Consider the following 22,651-nt stretch of genomic DNA (forward strand, 5'->3'; position numbering starts at 1 on the left):
GCTCTAGTAACAGGAGGCCGCACCACTCAGAAACACGATAAGCCCTTTGCTCCGCCCCTCAACATGATGAACCGGAGCCTACACCAATAACGAGGGGGAGGAAAGTCGGAGGGGGCGGTAACTGTATGAGACGTTCCCGCCTCTAACCTCCGGTGGTTACCTAGGTGATAAAACAATCAGGCTCCGCCTCCTCAGCGGCGCCGCGGTTAGTGGTGATGGTGGTGGAGGAGGAGGAGGGGAAGGGAGGAGGAACACATCGCGGTGCGGCTTGACCCACGCCTCTCCTCTGCGAACGCGCATGCGCGAGGTGGCGAAGGCCGGGGGCGGGGCCTCCTAACCCCTTGGAGGAGATGGAGGAGGAGCTGGGGCTGGAGCTGGGCGTGTCTCCGTCGCAGACACGCATCGGCAACGCCCACTCCTGCTCCTCCCTCCTCCGCCTTGAGCAGGAGGCCAAGCGCAAGAAGCGGGCGCAGCAGCAACAGCGCAAGGCCGTCGACATCATGCCGGGTGAGAGGCACTAACGTTCGCCGCGCGGAAACCGTTGGAGTGACGTCACTCCGCTGGGGTGGGGGAGAGAGGAAAGAGAACCTGCCCGTTAGTTATCTCCTCCCCGGGGAAACCTCCATCTCTACCGCCCTAGTGAGTTGCTATTATTAACAAGCCACTTGGTGTCCCGCCATTGTTCCAGTGATCTCGGGATAAGCCCCTCCCGCCCATGTTATCACCATCACCACAACAACCCCGCAGGGTAGGGCAGATGGAGTGATTGGCTCACTGAGTGACCTTGAGTATTAATGGCTGGGCAAGGTTCTCCACGTACCTGTGGGTTGTTTTACTAACCTTTTACGTATGTTAATCTGTTGTGACCCATTAACAGCCTGAAGGGGCAAGGGCTGTGGAGTGGAAACCCCGAAGCATTTGAAAGACTCCTCACAAATTTCCCTCCTGGAAGTGATTCCTACTACTAATCAGATTCCCCAAGTGTCCCTATTTTCCAGGGACACTCCAGGATTTACAGAATCCGTCTCAGTTTCTGATTTGATTCCGAAATGTCCCGCTTTTCCTTTGGACATCTCTATTTCATCAGAGGGTATGGTCAGTGATCTGACCCCCGGGTCATCTGAAGGCAGCCCTGTACAGTATAGGGAAGTTTTTTTTTTAATGTTTGATGCTTTATGTTTTTATATATGTTGGAAGCCACCCCGAGTGACTGGGGCAACCCAGTCAGATGGGTGGGGTATAAATTGTATAATAATAATAATACAGTAATGGAATAGGTTGGACATCCCTATTTTCATTGGAGAAATGTTGGAGGGTATGCTGTGTGCTTCAGACAACCAGATGGAAAGCTGTTTATCAGTTACCTGTCAGCTGCGTGTTTGCTGAGCCTGGTACCATGCCATGCCTTTCATATCATGTGTGTTGTGGTTCTTATAGATTGAGCCTCCTTAAGATGGGAACATAGGAAATTGCCTGATACTGCCTGTTTGTCCATCCAGCTCAATGCTACCCTTACTGATTGGCAGTGGCTGTCCAGGATTTCAGGCAGGGAGAATTTTCCCAGCCCTACCTTGAGATGCCAAGGATTGAACCTGGGACTTTCTGCCTGCATAGTAGATGCTCTGCTACTACCGTACTGAGGTACGGCTCTTCCCTTGAGGATCTTCAAACAGACATCATTTGACAAGGGTGCAAACCATTGCACATTGCTAAAGCATAGACTTTTCCACGCAGAAGGCCCCATGTTTAATCCGCAGCATCTGTACTGAAAAAGAACTTGGATAATGGCTTTTGGAAAGGCCTTTGTCTGAAGTCTTAGAAAGTTTCTGTTGCTAAGAGTGGAAAATACTTGGCTAGACAGAATAGTGGACTGGCCCAGAATAAGGCAGCTTCAGGTGGCATCTTTATGCTTACTGGATAAATCATAATGCGAAGCAGAGACATCCCACTGTATCAGTAAAAGATAAACCTGGTGTTTTAAAGATTGAATGTGCTATAATTCCTCTTGTTGACTGTGTGGATAGAGGGAGGATTTCTGTGTTATGTCTTATTTAAAAAAACCCAGCAATTTACCCCCCACTGCCCGCAAATACAAAAATATTTCAAGTTTAAGGTTCTGCTAGTGTTTCACTGTGTTATTTAGGGTTGCTGCCTTGCAGGGGTGAGGAACCTATAGCTTTCCAGATGTTGTAGGACTCCAGCTGCTATAAACTCTAGTCGCTGTCTGTCCTGGCTGGGGTTGATGGGTGTTGGTGTCCAGCAGCACCTGGAGGACCCTTGTTCCCCATCCCTACTTGTATTGCTTAAATACCAGGTGAAAGCTTCCTTCTGCTTCTCTGTCTACATTAGGCAACAATTGGGTAGCAATTGGGCCTTGCTCAAATATGATAGAAGTTCAGCAGTAGGCTTTATCTTCTTCCTTGCTCATGTCCTTTTCTTTGATTTTGCAGTAGGGCGAAGCAGTGATGACGTGCTGGATCTGACCAAGTACACAAAGAACCAGCCATGGTGGCGCAAGCTCTTTGCACCCAACTCAGGGTCCAGTGCAGAGAAGTACAACGTAGCAACCCAGCTAGCACTCGGAGGTGCCACTGGATGGTGAGGCAGTGCTGTGCATTGGTTGTATTTGTGGTAGATGGCAGGGGACAGCAAATTCACCCAACTCTTGTAGTAACACAGTCTCTGTGCTACAGATTGCCGTTTTTACTTATTGCAGATGGAGCTGCCTTGTCAGTTATTCTGTGGTTGGTGTAATTTTCCTGAATTAGCTCCATTTTTGATTTGCAGGTGCACTGGCTTCATCTTCCAGAAGGTTGGGAAACTGGCGGCGACTGCTGTGGGAGGTGGCTTCTTCCTGCTTCAGGTTGGTGGTTGCCTACCTTGGGCTTGGGAGTAGTTGACCAGTAGAGTGGGGTATCTTGGCTGCCTTAACTGCAGAAAAGTGCATGCAGCTGTGACTCATCTTTTTCACATGAGTGGTTTAATGGGATGTCTAGGCAGCATCCACAACCCAGCCCTAGTTGGGGCCTCTTGTTCACTGGCTTGCCTGTGCAAGAGATTCAAGTTGGAACACTTTGGTAGTTCCTTTTATAGCTGTGCCAAATGGCCTCTTGATATTTTCCACCCTGTTTGTGGGCAGATAACTTTTGAGTGATGGTGGTGGATTTCACCATATTCTCCAGGATAGAGCCCACCATTAGCAGTGGCTTTCTTATCTGCTAATGTATTTTTCTCTGTGTGTTTAGCTGGCAATCCCTGAAAGTGGCAGCAACAACTATTTGTGTTGGGCAGCTTAGGCACCATTTTGCATACTTAGCAGGACTCCAAATTTGTTCTGATGGTGATGGTGGTGAACAGTATCCACTACAAAAAATGGAGAAATTTCTGCACTGTGAGAGTCTTTTGCTTGTGGGGGAAGAGGGGGGAAATGGATAAATATCATTTGCAGCATTTTGGCTCAGCTATAGTTTCTTCATCATTCCCTGGTAGAGCTTTAAAATATTCCTGGCAGTGGCAGCATCTAGTTATCAGTTGCTGCAGCTGCATATTGCTGAGTCTGGTGGTAAGCCATGCCTTGCAAATAATGTGTGTTGCTGTTCTTATAGAGACTCTGGGCATTTTAGCAGCCTACAGACAGGTTGTTGCACTTAATGGAGTGCCTGCACAATAAAGTAGCTAGGGTGTTGAACTGGGACCAGGTAGGCTAGGGTTCAAATCTCAGCTCAGCCATGAAGCTCACTAGGTGACCAGTCATTCTCAGGTGAACCCATCTTGCAGGATTGTTGTGAGAATAAACAGGGAGGTGGGAGAACCATGTATGCTGGCCTGAAGTCTTTGGAATGAATGAAATATCTGGCTGAAATCCTACAAGTGAAGTTTTCTGCCTAGAGACATAGTGGATTGTATACAATATAAGTCCTACTCAGAGTAGACTCATTAAAAATAATGGGCATAGCTAACTTGAGCCCATTCTTTTCAATGGGTCTACTCTGCCTAAAACCTAGATACAACCCAGTGTGTTGTGGGGTGATGCATCATCTCTTGATATCTGCCTATCATAGATCTGTTAAAGCAGGTGTGAGGAAATTTCGGCCCTGCAGATATTACTGAACTACAATTCCTACCACTGGCCAAGCTTGCTAGGTCTGATGGGAGTTGTAGTTCAGCAGCATCTGGAAGGTCAACGGTTCCCCACTCCTGTGCTAAAGATATAGGGCCTCTGTTAATCTACATATATATATATATATATATATATATATATATATATATATATATGTAGAAGGTGCATGTTTGTTATTCCACACCTTTCTCCACAACCACTTGCCCAATCGCCCTCAACTTTGCCCACAACATCAGAGTCACATGTGGGGGTGTAACCATCTACTTACATTGACCAGATGACACACCTAGCACAGGTAGAAACCTGGATTTCTGTACAAAAAAGTGCTCCCTCCAGTGGACATCCGGGGAAGCTGGGAAATAGAAAGCAGAAGAGGTTGCAACAGAGTGCCCTCTAGTGGCGGCTACACTGGTACTACAGCTAGAAAACCTTGGCCTTCTAGCAGAGGCTACACTGGTACTACAGCTACTAGGCCAAATGGAGGCTCGCCTTTATGGACTAGGCCAAATGGAGGTGGGGACGTGCTTGGGTGTGGGTTGGGGGCAGGAGGGGACGGGATAGGTCATGGATCAGGATGGGGGGGGGGGGTTCACAGGGATGAGCCACAGCAACGTGTGGCCTGGCCAGCTAGTATTAATATAAAAAGAAAAGATGATAGCAAGCCTTTTTGTCTCCCAGCTGGATCAAAGGATCTCTGATTTTTCTTTTCTTTTCTAAAACATTGTTTTGTGCAATATAGGGTTTTGGTTGCCACTGGAGAAGATTCTGATAGCATCAACAGCAACACATGATCACTTGCACCAAAGCCAATCCACTGCTAATTTTAAACATCAGCATCAGTGGAACAGCTCCTCTATTTTAAGCTTGGTGCTCACACACAAAATGATCTTCGTTTGAACCTTACTTGCTTCTGTGCTTTCTATTCCAGCTTCCATGCAGATCTTCCATGTGATAGAAGAGCAACTGCTAGAGTGTATTGGGGAATGCACTGGCTCAGTGGGCTCTTCAGTCATCCATTGACTCCCCTAAAATTGCTCAGTCTTACTGAGTGCTGGCATTGGTTATATTTTTTTGATTCATCCAGACTTTTCTTAAAACATCCATTCCAGGGTTTGTGTGGGCAACAGAGATTCTTTGTGTTAGATTACCAGTCTTCCTGCTGGACAGCCAATTGTATTCTGTACACATTAAGCAGTGATTTTTAACTTTTTCAGACCTGGGATACATCTGTAACTTGTTCATGCATTGAGGTTCACATTTCTTGACTGACTGGGTTTAAAAAACAAAAACAAAACACCATATGCATATACTTATATAGTGGTAAGTGCTGCTGTTGTGATCTACCTTAGATCAAGCTGTGATCCAGTAGTGACTCCCAATTCACCAGTTGAAGGCCAGTGCATTAAAGCAGGCGTGTCAAACTTTTGGCATTCAATATGCTGCTCAACTACAGATTGTATCATAACTGGCCATTGACTGTGCTTCCTGAGGTTGATGGGAGTTGTAGTTCAGCAACATCTAGAGGGTCAACGGTTCCACACACCTGCACTAAAGAAGGCTAGGTTCCTGCTGTCCTTGACTCCAAATGCTATTTTGTTCACTGCTTTTCTCTATAGCTGCAACCCATTGGAAGGGCAGTTCTCCTGGGGCTACTGCTTTGAGCTGCTATGTAGCAATGTGGATGGGGTACAAGAAGTGGGCAATGCTATCCAGAAATACTTGTCCAGCGAGACATGTAGTGTTTTGCTTCAGGAAACATTTTCTCTACTCCAGCTTGCAAACCATACAGGCTACATCAAAGTGGACTGGCAGATGGTTGAACGGGATGTGAGCAAAGCCAAAGAACAGCTGAAGTTTCGTAGGAGCAGCACCAATCAGCTGACACCAGAAGTGAAGAGCCAAATGGATGAGGTGAGGCTGGTGAGCAAGTTGGAGAGATACAGGAGGCTAGCAGCAAAGCCTTGAGTAGGAAAAAATGTTTGATGTGATAACTGTGCAGTAAAGAGATGGGCAGAAATTATTACATATGATATGGGAGACCTGCAGATGTTGTTAGACACCCAACTCCCATCACTCCTGTCCTGGACTACTGACCCAAAGGAGGGCTCCTGGGACTGGTTGGGTCCAGGTGTACTGAAGAAGGTTGCCTAAAATGCCAGAGTTGTAAGTTCTGGTGCTTTACTAAAGAAGGGGAAGACTTACAGCAAATCAGCCTGACAGTTCTCCTAGCCTTTGCAGATGTGGGACAAACTCCAAAGCAAAGAGATAACTTATCCACACTCAAGCAAATGTTTATACATTCTTTATACAGCAAAGCAGCACATATCATTTCACCTGGCTAGATGAGAGCATAGGTGGCAAATACCTTACAGATAGTTCTCCTTTCTAGGCTCAGAGCCCAGCACTCCAAGACCACAGATAAGGATCACATCAAAGCAAGCCAATTAACATATATCAAAGCAAGTGAATATAAACATACAGTGGTCCCTCAACTTACGAATTACTCGACATCCGTAGGTTTTGACTTACGAACAGGACAAATGGCCGCACAGTTACGAATTTTTCTACATCCGAACGGAAACCATTGGTGGCTTTAAATGTGGTTTTTCCGACTTACGAATTTTTACATGCGGTTTTTTTGACTTACGAATTTTTCCGAATATTTTTTTCCTATGGGAAGTCGCGTTTCGACTTCTGAACTTTTCGACCTACGAATGTGCATTTGGAACGGATTAAGTTCGTAAGTCGAGGGACCACTGTATATATGAGCTCATTGTTACAGCAGCTACCAATTAATTATGGGATTGTCTTGACTACCAGTATGGCGTTAGCAAAGCTTCTGAAATGGTTAGCCTTTGGTTCAACACAGCTCTAAGCCAGGATAGAGGTCCACAGGTTCCCCATCCTTGCATTAAATTGAGAGGGGTGTGTGAGAGCAGACAATGTTGGTACACTGAAGGGAGAGCCAGTTTGTCAGCAGCAGATTTCAGATTTCAAGTACAGTTTATAGCTTCTAGGCAGAATCCAGAGAGAGTTCTCACTTCTGAAGACTCTGGTCTGAGTAGGCCTGCACAACCAGTGGCCCACAGGGTTGGGTCTCTTATGATCGCTGCTGCCTTATAATTGCAAATGTGGGGGGTGTCATTTTGTCGGCACTTGAGCAACCACAATGCTTGTCCAGGACGCAACATTTAGCTTGTGAAAATCAAATAGGGAGCAATATAAGATTTGCTGTTTCTCTGTTTCAGGTGATCTCCTTTCTGAAGAAGAATGTTCTCCTGACTGGAGGATTTGTTGGAGGGTTTCTGCTTGGCATGGCTTCTTAGGAGCCTCCTCTGATCTGGCTCCTGTGCTGCTGCTGCTGCTGCTGCTGCCACCGCCATCTCCTACTCAGTAATCGTTCATTTTCTCCATTGCTGAACTTGTCCGCTGGAACATTCTGACATCTCTTTGTATGCACCTTATGGCCTCCAGAAACACTGCCACAAGCTCTTTTTCCTCCTCTCCTTTTTCATTTGATTGATTGGTCAGTGGTTGAGAGGTAGCATTAGGCTGAAGGCTGTTTACTGCGAGACTGATTCCTACCCCAGCCTGATATGTCAGGTTTTGTATAATCATCCCCATATTCTTTTGCAGTGGGAAAACATGCACAAAATGTTATGATAGTACCCTGCAGGGGAGCACCCAACTCCCTTGTAGGCACCTTCTCATTGTGTTGTACTCCCTGGGTGGCAAAGTGCTTTGGATCAGGAGAGCACAGAAGCTCAGCAGCATAAGGAGAGGGTGTGCCAGAGCATGTCTCAAAATTACCTACATCTAGTTTTGGCTTATTCTTCCCTGGACAGGCTCTGAATACTGCTTCCTAGCAATGCCAGCAGAAGAGAGAAACAGGTCTTCCTGACACCTCCCAAACTTATTTTTACCTCTTGCTGAAGCCACAGAGCTGGAATGATCTGTGGAAACTCTGACTGCTGCGTGGGATTTCTGCCATCCTCTCCTGCTAAAGGAGACCTGAAAAGCTTGTAGTGGGTGGGGTGAACCCTCTTCCCAGAATATGTTTTCTGAACACTCACTTGATTATGGTTCAACTAAACTTTGCTCTTGGCGGTAGAATGCTAAAATAATGACTGGAGTTGGAAAGCTTTCTACATGACTCACACCATTGGTAGCAAAAGTTACTGGATTATGGGGATGGAATGCTGTGCTGCTGCTGGAGCCTCCTGCTCTGTCTTTTATGGACCTCCAGCTCCCCGAAATGTACGGAGGAAGAGCTGGGAGGGTCTGCTGGTGCCCTCCAGATATTTTGGTCTTAGCAGCCCCAGCCAGCATAGGCAGTAACAAGGGGAGTTGTAGTCCAAAATATCTGCATGGTACCACATTGGGGAAAGCTTTTCTAGATCATGAGTACTGCATGAGAGATGTGACTCTTGCCCCACAAACTGAAGATGGAGAAGTAATGGTTGGCTTATATTGACAGAAGTTGATTTATCTCTGCATGAGTTGCATTCTGGACAGAAGCCTGCACTTTTCATATCTGCTCCAGGAGCACTTAAAGCTGAATTTTTAATACGTGTTTTTTTCCTCCTGCAGTCCCTACCTGTCTGTTACAATATACATGTACAAATTAAAATGATATCCTGAGCTACGTTTATAAACAAACAGATTTATTATAGCAGAAGCTTTAATGGTTCGGAGCAGGAATAGGAACCCATGGCTCTCCAGATGGAGCTGCACTGCAGCTCCCATCATTCCATCAACTACGCTGGGTGACTGATAGAAGTTGGAGTCTGGCAACTTCTGAAGGGGTTCTCCAGCCCTGGCTTTTAAAAATACTACTCTTGTTAGTTCATTCTTGCAGAAGACTGCCCTGCAATTTATTTATTTATTTATTAAAGGTATATACCATCCTTCATTCAGAGATTGCAGGGTGGTTTGTGGCATAAAAATACAAAATGGAAACACAATCTATATAACATATTAACAAAAAAAAACCCAATCCCTTTCCCCCCAAACACATTTAAAAGGCCGTAAATTGTTTAATCAGCCAAAGGTGCTTTCACCTAGCACCTAAAGATATGTAACGAAGGTGCCAGGTAAGCCTCTCTGGGAGTGCATTCCACAGATGGGGAGCCACTGCAGAGAAGGCCTGTTCTCATGTTGCCACCCTCCAGACCTCTTGAGAAGGGGCCACATGAGGAAGGGCCTCAGATGATGCTTGCAGAGTCTGGGTCAGTTCATATGGGGAGAGGTGATCCTTGAGGTATTGCGGTCCTGAGCTGTTTAAGGCTTTATACGTCAAACCCAGGACTTTGAATTGGGCCTGGAAACAAATTGGTAGCCAGTGCAGTCAGGCCAGGATTAGTGTTGTATCCTCAAACCGTCTTGCTCAGGTGAGCAACCTGGCTGCTGAATTTGGCAGCAGCTGAAGTTTCCAGAGGCCCCTTGAGCCTCAAGAAACAGCAGTGGGTCCAGGAGTACCCTCCACAGCTACGTCCCTGCTCCTTCAGAGTGCAGGAAACCTCCCATCCTGGTCTAGTGAACCACCCACTAACAGTGCCTCAGTCTTATCTGGATTTAGCTTCATTTTGTTAGCTCTCATCCAGTCCATTACCGAGGCAAGACAATGATCCAGCATATCCACGGCCACATTTGCAGATGTAAAGGAGTAGTACTGTAGAGTTTTGTGTGAGCGGCATATTGCTGACAGTGTACTCCAAAACTCCATACGACCCCATTCAGCAGTTTCATGTAGATGTTAAAACAACATGGAGGATGAAATCAAACTCTGTGGAACGCATATTGAAGTTTCCATGGGGCTGAACAGCACACCCAAGTATCACAGTCTGAAACGTCCATCCAAGTAGGACAAGAACCACTTCAAAGCAGTGCTGCCCATCCTTACCTCAGACAGCTGCTCCAGAAGGATACCATGACTGATGGTATAAAAAGCTACTGAGAAGTCAAGGAGAATTCACAAAGACATATTTTCCCTGTCTCTCTCCTGACAAAAGTCATCATACAGGGTGAGTAAAGTGGTTTCTGTGCTAAAGGTGGGCCTAAACACTGATTGAAATGGATCGAGTAAATCAGTTTCCTCCAAGAAAATGGATCTGGTCTGTGACCACCCACTCAAAAACTTTGTCCAAGAAGGGGGACAAGGATATTGACAAGCTGTAATGTAGAGCAGGGCAACCAAGATGATCAAGGGTCTTGAAACCAAGCCTTGTCAGGAATAGTTGAGAGTTGGGTATATTTTGCCTGGAAAAGGGTCTGAGAAGAGATTTGATAGCTGTCTTCAAATACCTAAAGGGCTTGTTTTCTTCTGATCTGGAAGCTAGGACTGAAACAATGGTTTCAAGATACGAGCAAGTAGATTACGACTAAATATCAGGAGCTTTCTTGTGGTAAGAGCTGTTCAACAGTGAAATGGACTCCCTCAGAAGGTGGTGGGCTCTCTTTCATTGGAGGTCTTGAAGCAGATTTTTGATGGTCATCAGTTATAGATGGTTTAGTTTAAATTCTTGCACTGCAGGGGGTTGGACTAGATGAGCCTTGGGGCCCCTTACAACTCTGTGATTCCATGACCCCAGCTCCCATCAATCCCATCCACCAGTGAATGGTGAGGAATGATGGGAGTTAGATTTCAACAATATCTGGAGCACCACAGATCTAAGGAATAAACAGTATATTTGGGAGCTGCTTTATTGCCAATCTCATTTATTTTTTGACTTTATCAGGATTTCATTGCCTCTCGAGCGATGATTAGAAGAGCCAATCTGTTAAGTGGCCACCAGAGGGTGCTAAAATAATTGTGCTGGCCTCCAGGTTGGAAACACACCCACAAAAACTCCAGCAGCTACCCACACTTGAGTCTAGAAAACTGCTAAAAGTTTTAAAATGTTTTTATATATTTAAATGTTTGAGGTGAGAGTTTAAAATAAACTGGTTTTGCTGTATTTTGTCATTTGATGTTTGTTTTTTCCTAGTATCTACTGTACTGAAGTGAATGCTGAAGGGATGTGTGACTTTAAGGCAGGAGTCAATAACTATTTGGGCCAAATGGCTGCATTACCTCATGCAGTTCCATGGATTGCATGCTGCAGTTACCTGTAAACACACACACACACACACCTTTGTACACAAGGTTATGCTTGGAGAGGACAGCTTGGAGAGGAATGCCCTTATTCTGCACACTGCACCTACAACTTAATTGAGCTATCCACAATGATGCCAAGGTCCTGTTCCTGGTCAGTTACTGACAGTTCAGATTCTGTTAACCTATATGTGAAATTAGGATCCCCCCACCCTATGCATCACTTAACACCTGCTTGCATTGAATTACATGGCATTTCAATGCCCATTTGCCCAGTTTTTAAGGCTAGTTTGGTGTTCTTCGCAGTCCTTTTGCTTTAATGACCCTGAACAACTTGGTGTCTTCACCCAAACTGGCTGCCCCACTATATAGTTTTTGAACAAGTTTAAAAGCAGATCCCAGTCCAGATCCTCGGGGTCAGAGAACTCTACCTCCCTCCAGTGAGAGAACTGCCCATTTGTTCTTACTTCCTGTTCTTTAACTAGGTGCTGATCCACAAGAGATCCTCTCCTCTTATCACCAGTTGTGACACCTGCACCCACCAATTTGGCTTCAGAACAAGTTAAGGTGACCGGAAAACTAGTGACTTTGTACAAGTGGCTTGCAGACTGTGCCGCCTCCCACTTTTAACTAAAGCAATAACATCCTTACACAAATCCTTGTCTGGGAGTAAGTCATTTGAATGCAATGAGGCTTGCTTCTGAACAGACAGGCTTAGAATTGTGCTGTATGTTTCTGGGTTAACATTAACCAGCTCCCGGAGCTGAACAGTACCTGTGAAAAACTACTTTATCTCAAGTCAGAATTATGGTCTATCGTGCACAGAATGTCTTTCCAAGGGTTCAGGCAGCTGTCTGTCATTTGCTTCCTTTAAGGAAATGCCATGGATCTAATCTGGGGCCTTGTGCATGCAAAGCAGATCTCACCAGTGAACTACAGCCCCCCCACAAGCAATCTTCAGTACAGTATTTACCACATGTAATCACTACTGTAGTGGCTGCATGCATGGTACAGGTGAAATCTGAACCAAGGCATTTCCGTATTCTGAGATTGGGCTGTTGACTACTGTGGCAACAATAATCCTCTGATCCTTGCTCACTACAGAATTTCTCAATACAGGTTGAGTTAGTTAAAATGTAAGTTTGACAACATGCGTACTCGTGAATCATGAAGGGCTATTGTTACCAGTGTTACCTTGCAGCACCTGCCTACTACTCACCAGTTAGGTGTATCTAGCAGGGGCTCCCAAACTGGTCTACAAGCCTCATTCAGGCAGTCTGAGGTTGATTTGTACTGAAGATGGGAAACGGCATATCCATTACGTTAAATATTTATATTAATTTCTTTAATTGCTTCTTTTATTTCTTATATTTTATGGCAATTTGAATTTGCAATAAAGAGAAGCAATAAAGTTTAAAATCATATAACAGAGTGCATTAAAATTGCTACAACTGGCAGAACAGTCATTAAGTCCACCAAGACCCTCAACAATTTTCAAGTTATCTGGGTGGGTGGGTAGCTTGGAAAGCAATTGTATACAGTGGTACCTCGGGTTATGAGCTTAATTTGTTCCGGAGGGCCGTTCTTAACCCGAAACCAGTCTTAACCCGAGGCGTGCTTTCACTAATGGGGCCTCCCGCTGTTGCCGCTGCGCGATTTCCATTCTCATCCTGGGGCAAAGTTTGCAACCCAAGGTACTACTTCCGGGTTAGCGGAGTTTGTAGCCCAAAGCGTTTGTAACCCAAGGTACCACTGTATAGGATTGCAACCTAGGAAAGGCAAGACAAGCGAGAGATGTTATAGGCCATACGTCTTAAAAATCATTCTTACAGTTCTGAAAGTATGTTCAGATAGTTTATTTTATTTTATTTTTGCAGCATTAAAGTTAAATATTTCCAACACAGATTGTTCCACTGGTTTTGGTTATGCCTGCTTATGATGCACACAGAACATTGTAGTGGTCTTGAAGTTACTTCAACACTGAGAGGTACTAGATTGAACACAGAATAGTAACAGGATAGTCAAAATCCTGAGATGTGTTCAGGAGGGTCTCAGCTGGGGGAAAAGAGGTGCTACAACCACATTCCAATTGAAATGAGGCTTTGCTCACACAAATTGCCGAGTGGGGCATTTAAAAAATACCTCTTCCACCACTCTGGTTTTCCAGAAAGTGACTATTGCTTTGCAAAGGCGGAGGGGGAGAACACACCACTCTATAGCTATCCCTGAAATCAGCTGCTTCCACAACAGCATTCACATAATTAAGCATTGTGCAATTGGATTCGAGTGCTACTAAATCTACAGTCCAAAAAGAAGAAGTGGTATGTCCTGTTTTGCAGATGAGGAAACAGAGGCACACAGGTAACCTAACAATTGCCCAGCCAAAAAGAGGATAAGCCCAAGTTCTCTGGAGCTTTAGTTGCCAACACTTCATACAACTGCACAGCAAAATGCAGGAGCACGAAAAGGACAACTTCTGAAAGACTGGGAAGTGCTGACTTCACGGGAGTACAGTTTCTGCATCTCAAGGATGTTATTTTGTGTCTAACAAGATTGTTTAAAAAACTTAAGATTCCAGCATAAAGGCTGCTTGGACTTCACTTTGCAGTGAAATATTGCTACTCCTGATAATAAAAGTAGATGACGTTGAACATTTACACATCAAGTTAATTCTACTCCAATCTAATCCACAATAAGGCTACAGTACTGACACGTTTTGATAGTAGAACAACTAGCAGCTCTACCCTTAACAGACGGGCCATTGTTTTCTGGCTTCTGAGAATGTCCGAAAGAGGAGCTGCCTTGCACCTCGTGTCAACGCAAGCGGTGCAGATGAGGTATTGCGCAGCAACGTAGTTTGCAGGAATGTCTTCCACTCCCCGAAGGTTAGTGCATCCTCAGGGTTTGTGGGCTTGAAATCCGTGGGAAGATGATACCTGCTTCTCTCTCTCCTGCAACTCAAACCCTGAGCAGGAGATGGATCTGCCCTTGGGAAAGCGGGCACAACATCTTCTCATCTCCTGGAGAACGGCTTCACATTTCGATTCCAAGTAGTTGTTGGCTGCGGGGGGGGGGGGGATGCAGGGGACAGGAAGCAGAGCAAATAGTGAGCAAGCTGAAAAACAGGCATATGAGGGTTCCTGCACAGAAAGCCACATTTTAAGAGGGTATGGTCACCTTAGGCCACTCCCTCCACCTGATACTGAAGACATTCCTCACATTTCACATTTACATATAAAAGTGAGGTCTCTGCTATTCAATTTCCCACCTAAAGCACCTTCGTGTGGAATGACAAAAGGATTAGGGGAGGGCTAGTACCTCTGATGGGAGTAATTTGTCCACCTTTGGTCCCTACCCTGCACCTAGCTCTCACCTAGAAGCTGTCAGCATGTGACAGCAGCCACAGCCCTGGGACTGGTTGTATTGGCCGGCTGAACCAGGTGAGGGTAGCTAATGGGTCTCAAGCCCTCAGTGAGTTAGGGACTTTCCCCTGCATACAGAGACAGGCTCCAGTGGATTGAGTGGATGAGATCAATAGTGGGTCCCATGGTCAAGAAAGTGGTTTCTGCCCATGCTGTGTAGAGAGAAGTGAGGGGCAGATGGGGATTGTCAACCTAGGGAGGCAGCCGACCTAGGAGAAGGAAAACTTTGATCCTAAACCTCTGCTGCTTTGTAATATATCTTCAGGAGTCCCTAAGATGGCTGGATAGCGTCTTGTGTGCCTCCTTCCAGCAACTCCTGCAGCCAGGATGGTGCCAAACATATTGTTCTGCTTTCCTTTGGACCATATAAGTGAGGCCAAGAGCAGGGTTCTGCTATCTGGGCAGCCCAGGACCTCCATACACACTGCCCAGGGTTGCACCCCAGTGCTTGCTAACACAGCGGTTTGACTTAACCCACAGAGGCACATTCCACTGTCTCTCGAGACAGAAGGATGTCATTCTCCTCCTCCTCACAAGAAGCACTCTGATACAATAAGGCAGTATCAAGACAGAAAGGACATTTTGCAATGGCCCTTGGTCAATTTCCAATACAATAATTCTGGTTGATCTGTCACCTAAGTAATTTGGAAGAATCCAAAAGCAACACTTTTTATGAGGACCAAGTGAAGTGTCACCATCCAGGAAAAAAACAAGCTTTTGAGAGCCCCCAAATTCTTTTTTAGGTTGGGTATTCATGTAAAACAATAACAAACAAAAGAGCAGGGGGACAAGTTAAAACATGTTTCAGTACATGGTATGATGGGAAACCCAGGTGGCGCTGTGGTTAAACCACTGAGCCTAGAGCTTGTTGATCAGAAGGTCGGCGGTTCGAATCCCTGTGACGGGGTGAGCTCCCGTTGCTTGGTCCCAGCTCCTGCCAACCTAGCAGTTCGAAAGCATGTCAAAATGCAAGTAGATAAATAGGAACCGCTACAGCGGGAAGGTAAATGGCATTTCCATGTGCTGCTCTGGTTTGCCAGAAGCGGCTTTGTCATGCTGGCCACACGACCTGGAAGCTATACGCCGGCTCCCTCAGCCAATAATGCAAGATGAGCGCGCAACCCCAGAGTTGGTCACGACTGGACCTAATGGTCAGGGGTCCCTTTACCTTATGATGGGAAACCCCTGCAGCCTATAACATCTTTTCCAGGTTAGTCTTCTTCTTGATTACTAAGACACAACTGGTAGGACTGTATGGTCATTCAAATGAAAGGTTAAAATTCATTATAACAGTCCTACCAATTGTCTTTTGATAAGTTAAGGGCAAAGCAATAGGAGAGCGTTGTCCTCTCAATGTTCACAGAGCATCACTGTCCCATGCAAGCACAGCTTAGGACTTCAGAACCTTCTCCTACAATTGTCCACCTACAGAGCACTAAGGTTGTTACAAAAGGTTCCCAATGGGAAGTGTGTTTGAAAAAAAAAGACATTTTCTTTCTCCACAAGCTCAGAGTGACTGGCTGGGTCCAGGTCTTTGTGAACAGAGACTAGTCTTAAACTTGAAAGTATCATTTATTTCAGAGTCCGCTGGTCACTTACTTCAAAACCAGCACATTGCAGAACAAAAACATAAGAGGGATGTTCATTGTTTCTGTTTCAAAAACACTTCGCCTTTAGCAGTTGGCTTGGAAGATGACTTGGAGGGACTGTACAGCACATACAGAAGATCTCAGGTTCAATCCCTGGCATCGCCAGTTAGCAAAAATGCCTCTGCCTGTCAGAGACCTTGGAGAACTGCTGCCAGCCAGAGTTTACAGCAATAATGAATGTTCCAGGTCCCCTCCAGATGCTGCTGCCTTCAGAGATAATGTAGGTAGCAATCAGAGAGAGAACATTCTCTCTGGTGGTGCCCCAAGAGTACCATGTTGGGCTTGTCCCATTCACTTGAGTTTTTAACAGTCACTAACTAAAGCACATCAAAGTGCAAAGTAGATAAATAGGTACCGCTCCGGTGGGAAGGTAAACGGCGTTTCCATGCGCTGCTCTGGTTTGCCAGAAGCGGCTTAGTCATGCTGGCCACATGACCCGGAAGCTGTAGGCCAGCTCCCTCAGCTAGTAAAGCCCAGATGAGCACTGAAACCCCAGAGTCGTCCACGACTGGACCTAACGGTCAGGGGTCCCTTTACCTTTACCTAACTTCTCTTGGTTTTGTTCCATTTTATTTTCTTATTGCCAATTAATTTTTGTAATTTCAAACTATGATCTTACTGAACGGCTTGAAGACCCAGAAAAGGCAGAGATGGGGAACCTGCAGCTTGCTGGATGCTGTGACCCGGCAGCATGGCCCAATGGTCAGAGATTATGGGAGTTGGGAGTTCAGCAACATTCTGGAAGGTCACAAGTTCCCGGCCTATCCCAGGTATAATAATTTTAAATAGATTTTCTTTTTAAATGAAACAAACCCAAACAACGCAACATACCTTGCAAGCATTTCTGGATTTCACAGGCATACTTCTGGCAGGGGTCTTTCTGAGCCATGTCTGTGGAACTAAAAGAAAAGGAAAATACAACTGTAGTTAAGAACTGAGGGAGTGAGCTAGCAAGGTATCTCCTAATAATCCTGCCCACTGGCAAGGCTCATTTTTCTTGCACAGCAAGGACTGATCCCTTTCAAGCGCATCTATGGCTACAGTCCCAGAGCCCTCTGAAAATGTCTCTCTGCCCAATCAAGCAAACCAGTGTGAAATACAATGTCTTGTGCCCTCCCACATCCCCCAAAATTCTGTCAAAGATGGGACAAGAAACACCTATGATTGCTTTGTTGGTCTAGTAAAGTCCAGGTTCCCCCCTACCCACCCCTGCCATTTCTAGAGTGACACTCAGGACTATAGATGCATCCTTTTCATTGTGGATTCTGCACCGAGAATAGGTTGGACTAGAATATTTCCAAGGTCCCTCTATGAGCGGCAGCTTGGACTAGAAGGCCCCCTGAAGAACCACCGGAGGGGCAGGGGGAGAGATCACCAAGTAAGCACTGACGATGCTTGTTAAGACAGGGTTCTCCCCTCTGAGTCAATGTCTTGCATAGCATGAAGGGGGTGATGTAACTTCTGGCAACACTGCAGCAGATTAGTACAAAGGGGGGGGGGGAAACCTGTGGCCCTCCACAGATGTTGCTGCGCTACAACTTCCATCATCCCTGACCACTGGCCATGCTGGCTGGAGCTGATGGAAGCTGAAGACTGCCACAGGCTTCCTCCCTCCTGGATTAGTAGAGCAACGAACCACATTTGCAACATTCTGAACTGCTGAACAGCGAGGCAGCTTTTCAGACCGATTTAACTCAGCAAGAATGCACAGGCCACCTTGCTGGGTCAGAACAATGTTCATCCCACCCCACAGTAAGAGGCCTACCAAGCCCCACAGTGACCACGGTCAACCATATGCCTTCCGGGAAGCTCATAAGCAGGACATGAGAACAATAGCCCTCTTCTGCTTCTGCACCCCAGCAACTGGTTCAGCATCTTGTCCCCTATAGTGGCTTCCCAGCCGCTTCCAGGAAACTAAACACGGAGAGAACACAATGGCAATCGCCGTGCCTTGTTGTGGACTCCAGCAATGCCCCGAAATTGGTGCCCTGACTATATTTCCAGTGGAGGGCAGCGGGGAGGAGGGGAGGTGTTCCATCCTGCCTACCTAGAACTCCCCCTGTTATTTCAACTGGTCGCGTCACTCTTCTTCACTGCCTGTCCTAATCTCTCGGGTGGTCCTGCCAAGAGAGCTGCCTGCCATGCTCCACCACAGAGGCAGCAGCTTTTTAGTGCTGGGAGTTACCACATAAAAAAACAAAACAGGGATACCATCCTAGAGTCACACAGCTCCTGAAAGACAAAAACCAGCATTAAAAGAACCGCCGTGACTGCAAAAAGTAAAGAGAAAGGAGGAAGGGGGCGGGGGAGACTGAGAGTGGGAAAACAGCAGAGCTCACCAGATTTAATCACTTGGGAGGAGTTTCAGCAGCAGCTCTTCCACTCCCATGATCTGCAAGAGACAAAAGAAAACATTCAGTGCATCCCAATAAGATGCTGGCTCATCAGTGCTGGAGTCACAGCTAAGCAGCTTGTGTCTTTTTTCCCCCTGCCTGGAACCTTACCATTAAATGGTGTTCGATGTTCCAGATGCGAGAGTTACTGTCCCGGTACTGCTGTCCCTCTGAAAGCTGCCACATGTGGGGCAGCTGGGATGCAGGAAGATGGCTGGGGCACACTGCCTGGCCCAGGGGGACCCGGACTCTCCTGATCCGGGCTTTCACTGTATCTGCCTCCTGGGGGAAGAAGCAACCAAAAAAGGGGGGGTAGAGGAGAGAGAACATGAGCTGTTGCTAAAAGGCTAAAACCAAAACACCAAAGCAAAAGGGTGCTGAAAGTATTCCTGCTTACCTCTTCTGATGCCACCAGCCATGTTTTCTGGTTCTCATCACAGTAGACACCTATGCGCCGCACCCAGAGGCGGACTGGTGGGGCTCGGGCATCACCACCTTCCTCTCCTTCTGCCATGCCCTGTTTCTCTTCCTAGGAAGGCCCTACCTTGGCTCCCATTCTATACATGGTCCCCTTTGTCTCTGAACAAAGACATGGGATCAACTGTTAGTCCTGAAAAGAACCAGCACTGGGCATGGCAGCCAGGTGGAATGCAACTTCCTTGAACTATGTGAAGCATTTTTTTTTTAATTCTTTTAAGAGAAGACGGGGAATGCACAGCTGCCACAGTAAAACAGAAAGCTGCCTTGTTGGTCTATCTGAAGTCAGACCATTGGTCTATCTGGATCAAATCTTGAACGCACCCGCCTTCGCCAAAATGAAGCACGCCCCCCCCCCCCCAAGATGTTTTGGACTATGACGGTCATCAGACCCAGGCAACACAAGATGCCAGTGGCTCCCCATGGTTACAGGCTTTTCTGAGTCCTCTCCAGAAATGCCAAGGACCTGGGACCTCTTGCATGCAAACCAGGTGCTGCATGACCCTGGGGCTTCAGGAGATTATTTAGGAAAAATACAGCCCGCTTGAAAGACTCACAGCAATCGTTTTGGATGAAATGTGCTACAGAATCATGAACTTCAGGTGCTACTGAAGGAATTTTTTTATGAACTTGGAGCTATTTAATGGGACCTGCTGTCATCCAAGTTGGCCATAGAGTGCTGAGGATTCACGCTGCACAGCTGTCAGCAACTAGTGGCCTGTGGACAGAATAATGGTTTGCAGATGACTTAGCCCACTAAACTGATACCATATCTATCCATTTGCTTTCCAGTCTCTTTTTTCCATTTTGGTTCCTGTGTTTTCTTCTTTCACTCAATTCTCCATTTCAATCTGTGGCATCTTCTAGGAAGGGGCGGGGGGGACCTCCCCCTACAACACCCAAACATGGTGAGTTTCCTCCACTAAACCTGGAAGTTAAGAGGAAGTGCAACCCCTGTCAGTTCTCTCCTTTGCTCTTGCTCAAAAATCTGCAAGTACTGGAGAAGCTAGGAGTGCAAAACTATGGAAATTGTGAGGAGCAAATTGGCTGAGTCCCACCAACCCCGAGTACTAGAAGTTCTCCTTTCCCTATTTCAATCGAGTTGTCAAGCAGTGGTCACTGACATAGGAAGATGAACATTATTTCAGCAGGGAAAGTCTATTCTACTTGGCAACTCACCACAGAATCCATGGTACGACAAGCTAAAACCCTTGTATTGGGGCGAAGCTTTGTATAAAAAGGGTGACACGGATGGAGTGGGAGAGGAAGAAAAATTAGAATAGCACCCAGAAGATCTTTTTCACATTTTGGTCATGATGGACACTGTGAAGGCTGGAGAATGCACAGGTGCTTATCACAACTCACGATGTGTGTGTGGGGAATCACTCCTCAATAGTGTGGGAAGTGCGGCAAGAGACGGTGTGAAAGGAAAGACAGCAGATTAAGAGGACAAAAGCACGTAGTTTTCCTGAAGCACAGCAGGAGCACTTCCTTTCTAGCGAATTAAGCACCTAACAACAATGATGTCTTAAGCCAGGGGTAACCAACATGGCATTGTTCTCCAGATGCAATGATGGCCACCAACATGGGTGACTTTAAAAGAGGATTAGACAAATTCATGGAGGGATAAAGCTATCAACGGCTACTAGTCATCAGCCAGATCCAGCAAGATGTTTTTATATATTGTTGGACTCCAACTTCTTGTCATCTCCAGCCAGCATGGCCAGTGGTCAGGGATGATGGAAGCAGTAGTCCAATTAGCATCTGGGGGACCCCATGCTGGCTACGTCTGCTCCAAGCTGAAAGGAGGACAAAGTCAGGTTCACATGCTAACATGCTGGGAGTATAAACGGAGGTTGTGGTGATGTGGTTAACTACTTTGGCACCAGCTCTTGAGAAATTTGTATCCACAGCCACATCATTGCAAAAGATGCATGAATAGGATCGAGGCAGGAGGCTTCCCCACCCCCACCCCCACTCCAGAAATGGCACAACCAGTAGAATTCCTCCAGCACTCCACAGGTATCCTTGGAATCAAACTGCTAAGCATACCATGTACTGTAGGGGGCTCAAAGCACAGAGTAAGAGTCAGCGCACACTGTTGTTGCGTAAGAGGGCTTCCGAACAGGAAGGAACATGCAAACTGTATTGACAGAAGCCCGCCCCTCCAAAAAGTTGACATGGGATCAAGATATTATCAGAGTCAGCTGGGACCCACTTACTCAAAAGCCTACAGTTTTCTTTAGTGATATAAGTGCCCAAGTTTTCGTTTCTGCAGCAAACTTTCCTAACAGAACAAAGTACTCTTATCTTGTCATGGGACTATGTTCCACTTTGACTCAGAGAGGAGACCATGGCCAAGACTGGTGGGTTTTTCCCTCCCCCTACACCTGGGGGGGTCTTCCAAATAAGTTTTCTGTCCATGTAGAAAGTCTGTTTGTACACAGCAAGTGTTGTGAGAGGGTGACCAATGTTGTAACTGTGCCACCAGAGTACGCAACCCGTGTTGTGATCCTCATGGTGCTCTTTCACTCCTACAAGCAATCATAATATCTGTTACAAAGACAGGCAGCCACCCCCAGAACTGGAAACAGCCACTAATTTCCCCAGCATTTCCCCTTATCTGCCGAATCCTGCTTGTCAGAGGAAACAGAAACTTAGTAAAAAAAAGATCAGCAGGAGACATTACTGCCTAGAAGATAAAACAACAGCAACCTCTCTGGGTCAGGAAGTGACTACCTGATCTGTGATGATGTCTTCTCTTTTAAGCCTCTGTTCCAAAGCTGAGCTTTTGACAATTGAGTTTCTCCTTCATCACCCTCCAGCCAACTGCTTATCAGGTTACCAGCATGCAAAGAGGTGTGGCCTTGCACAGCTATTGCAAAATAGACACCGCTGAAAGTACCTTTTACAAGACAAACAGGAATGCAATTGGTGACGGCGGAAGGATGGTAATAAACCTGAACTACCCAGGTGGCTAGGGCTTGCTGATCAGAAGGTCGTGGTTCGAATCCCTGCAACGGGGTGAGCTCCCGTTGCTCGGTCCCAGCTCCTGCCCACCTAGCAGTTCGAAAGCACATCAAAGTGCAAGTAGATAAATAGGGACCGCTCCGACGGGAAGGTAAATGGCGTTTCCATGCGCTGCTTTGGTTCGCCAGAAGCAGCTTTGTCATGCTGGCCACATGACCTGGAAGCTGTCTGCGGACAAGCGTCGGCTCCCTCGGCCTATAGAGCGAGATGAGCGCCGCAACCCCAGAGTCGGACACGACTGGACCTGATGGTCAGGGGCCCCTTTACCTTTACACAGAAAATCAGCAACCAAAGGAGACTGTAGTTTCCACAAAGCAGTTGATTATTGCAAATCATATCAAAACAACTGCTTAATGAAAGGTACAAGATGAAGAACGAAAGCCTTGCCTTTCACTACTCTTTCCTACAAGTTGCTAAAATCATGGTCAACTTAAATGTGCAAAATGAAGAAACTTCTTCCCCTCCCC

At 46.3% G+C, this 22,651-nt stretch overlaps 3 protein-coding genes across 4 annotated transcripts; 1 reads left to right on the forward strand and 2 right to left on the reverse strand.

Moving 5' to 3' along the window:
- The first annotated feature begins 350 nt into the window (after positions 1–350).
- Positions 351–11,076, forward strand: FUNDC2 (FUN14 domain containing 2). The gene is made up of 5 exons (XM_035113649.2): positions 351–507; positions 2,451–2,598; positions 2,788–2,863; positions 5,894–6,031; positions 7,369–11,076. Exons 1-5 carry the CDS (start codon positions 351–353, stop codon positions 7,444–7,446), a joined length of 597 nt encoding a protein of 198 aa, XP_034969540.1. The 3' UTR covers positions 7,447–11,076.
- A 51-nt stretch (positions 11,077–11,127) lies between these two features.
- Positions 11,128–22,327, reverse strand: CMC4 (C-X9-C motif containing 4). Its single transcript, XM_035113308.2, has 3 exons — positions 21,894–22,327; positions 17,116–17,183; positions 11,128–14,274 (listed from the first exon to the last, which is right to left on the reverse strand). Exons 1-3 carry the CDS (start codon positions 22,325–22,327, stop codon positions 14,111–14,113), a joined length of 666 nt encoding a protein of 221 aa, XP_034969199.2. The 3' UTR covers positions 11,128–14,110.
- On the reverse strand, positions 17,116–22,021 carry MTCP1 (mature T cell proliferation 1). Of its 2 annotated transcripts, none has more exons than XM_035113312.2 (5): positions 21,894–22,021; positions 19,075–19,256; positions 18,789–18,959; positions 18,624–18,676; positions 17,116–17,183 (listed from the first exon to the last, which is right to left on the reverse strand). In XM_035113312.2, exons 2-4 carry the CDS (start codon positions 19,189–19,191, stop codon positions 18,629–18,631), a joined length of 336 nt encoding a protein of 111 aa, XP_034969203.1. In that variant the 5' UTR covers positions 19,192–19,256; positions 21,894–22,021; the 3' UTR covers positions 17,116–17,183; positions 18,624–18,628. The 2 variants fall into 2 exon arrangements, with proteins under 2 accessions (XP_034969203.1, XP_034969204.1); XM_035113313.2 differs by lacking the exon at positions 17,116–17,183 and adding an exon at positions 18,380–18,516.
- Positions 22,328–22,651: the final 324 nt, after the last annotated feature.

Source organism: Zootoca vivipara, chromosome Z, assembly GCF_963506605.1.
Source record: "Zootoca vivipara chromosome Z, rZooViv1.1, whole genome shotgun sequence".
NCBI classification, from domain to species: Eukaryota; Metazoa; Chordata; class Lepidosauria; order Squamata; family Lacertidae; genus Zootoca; species Zootoca vivipara.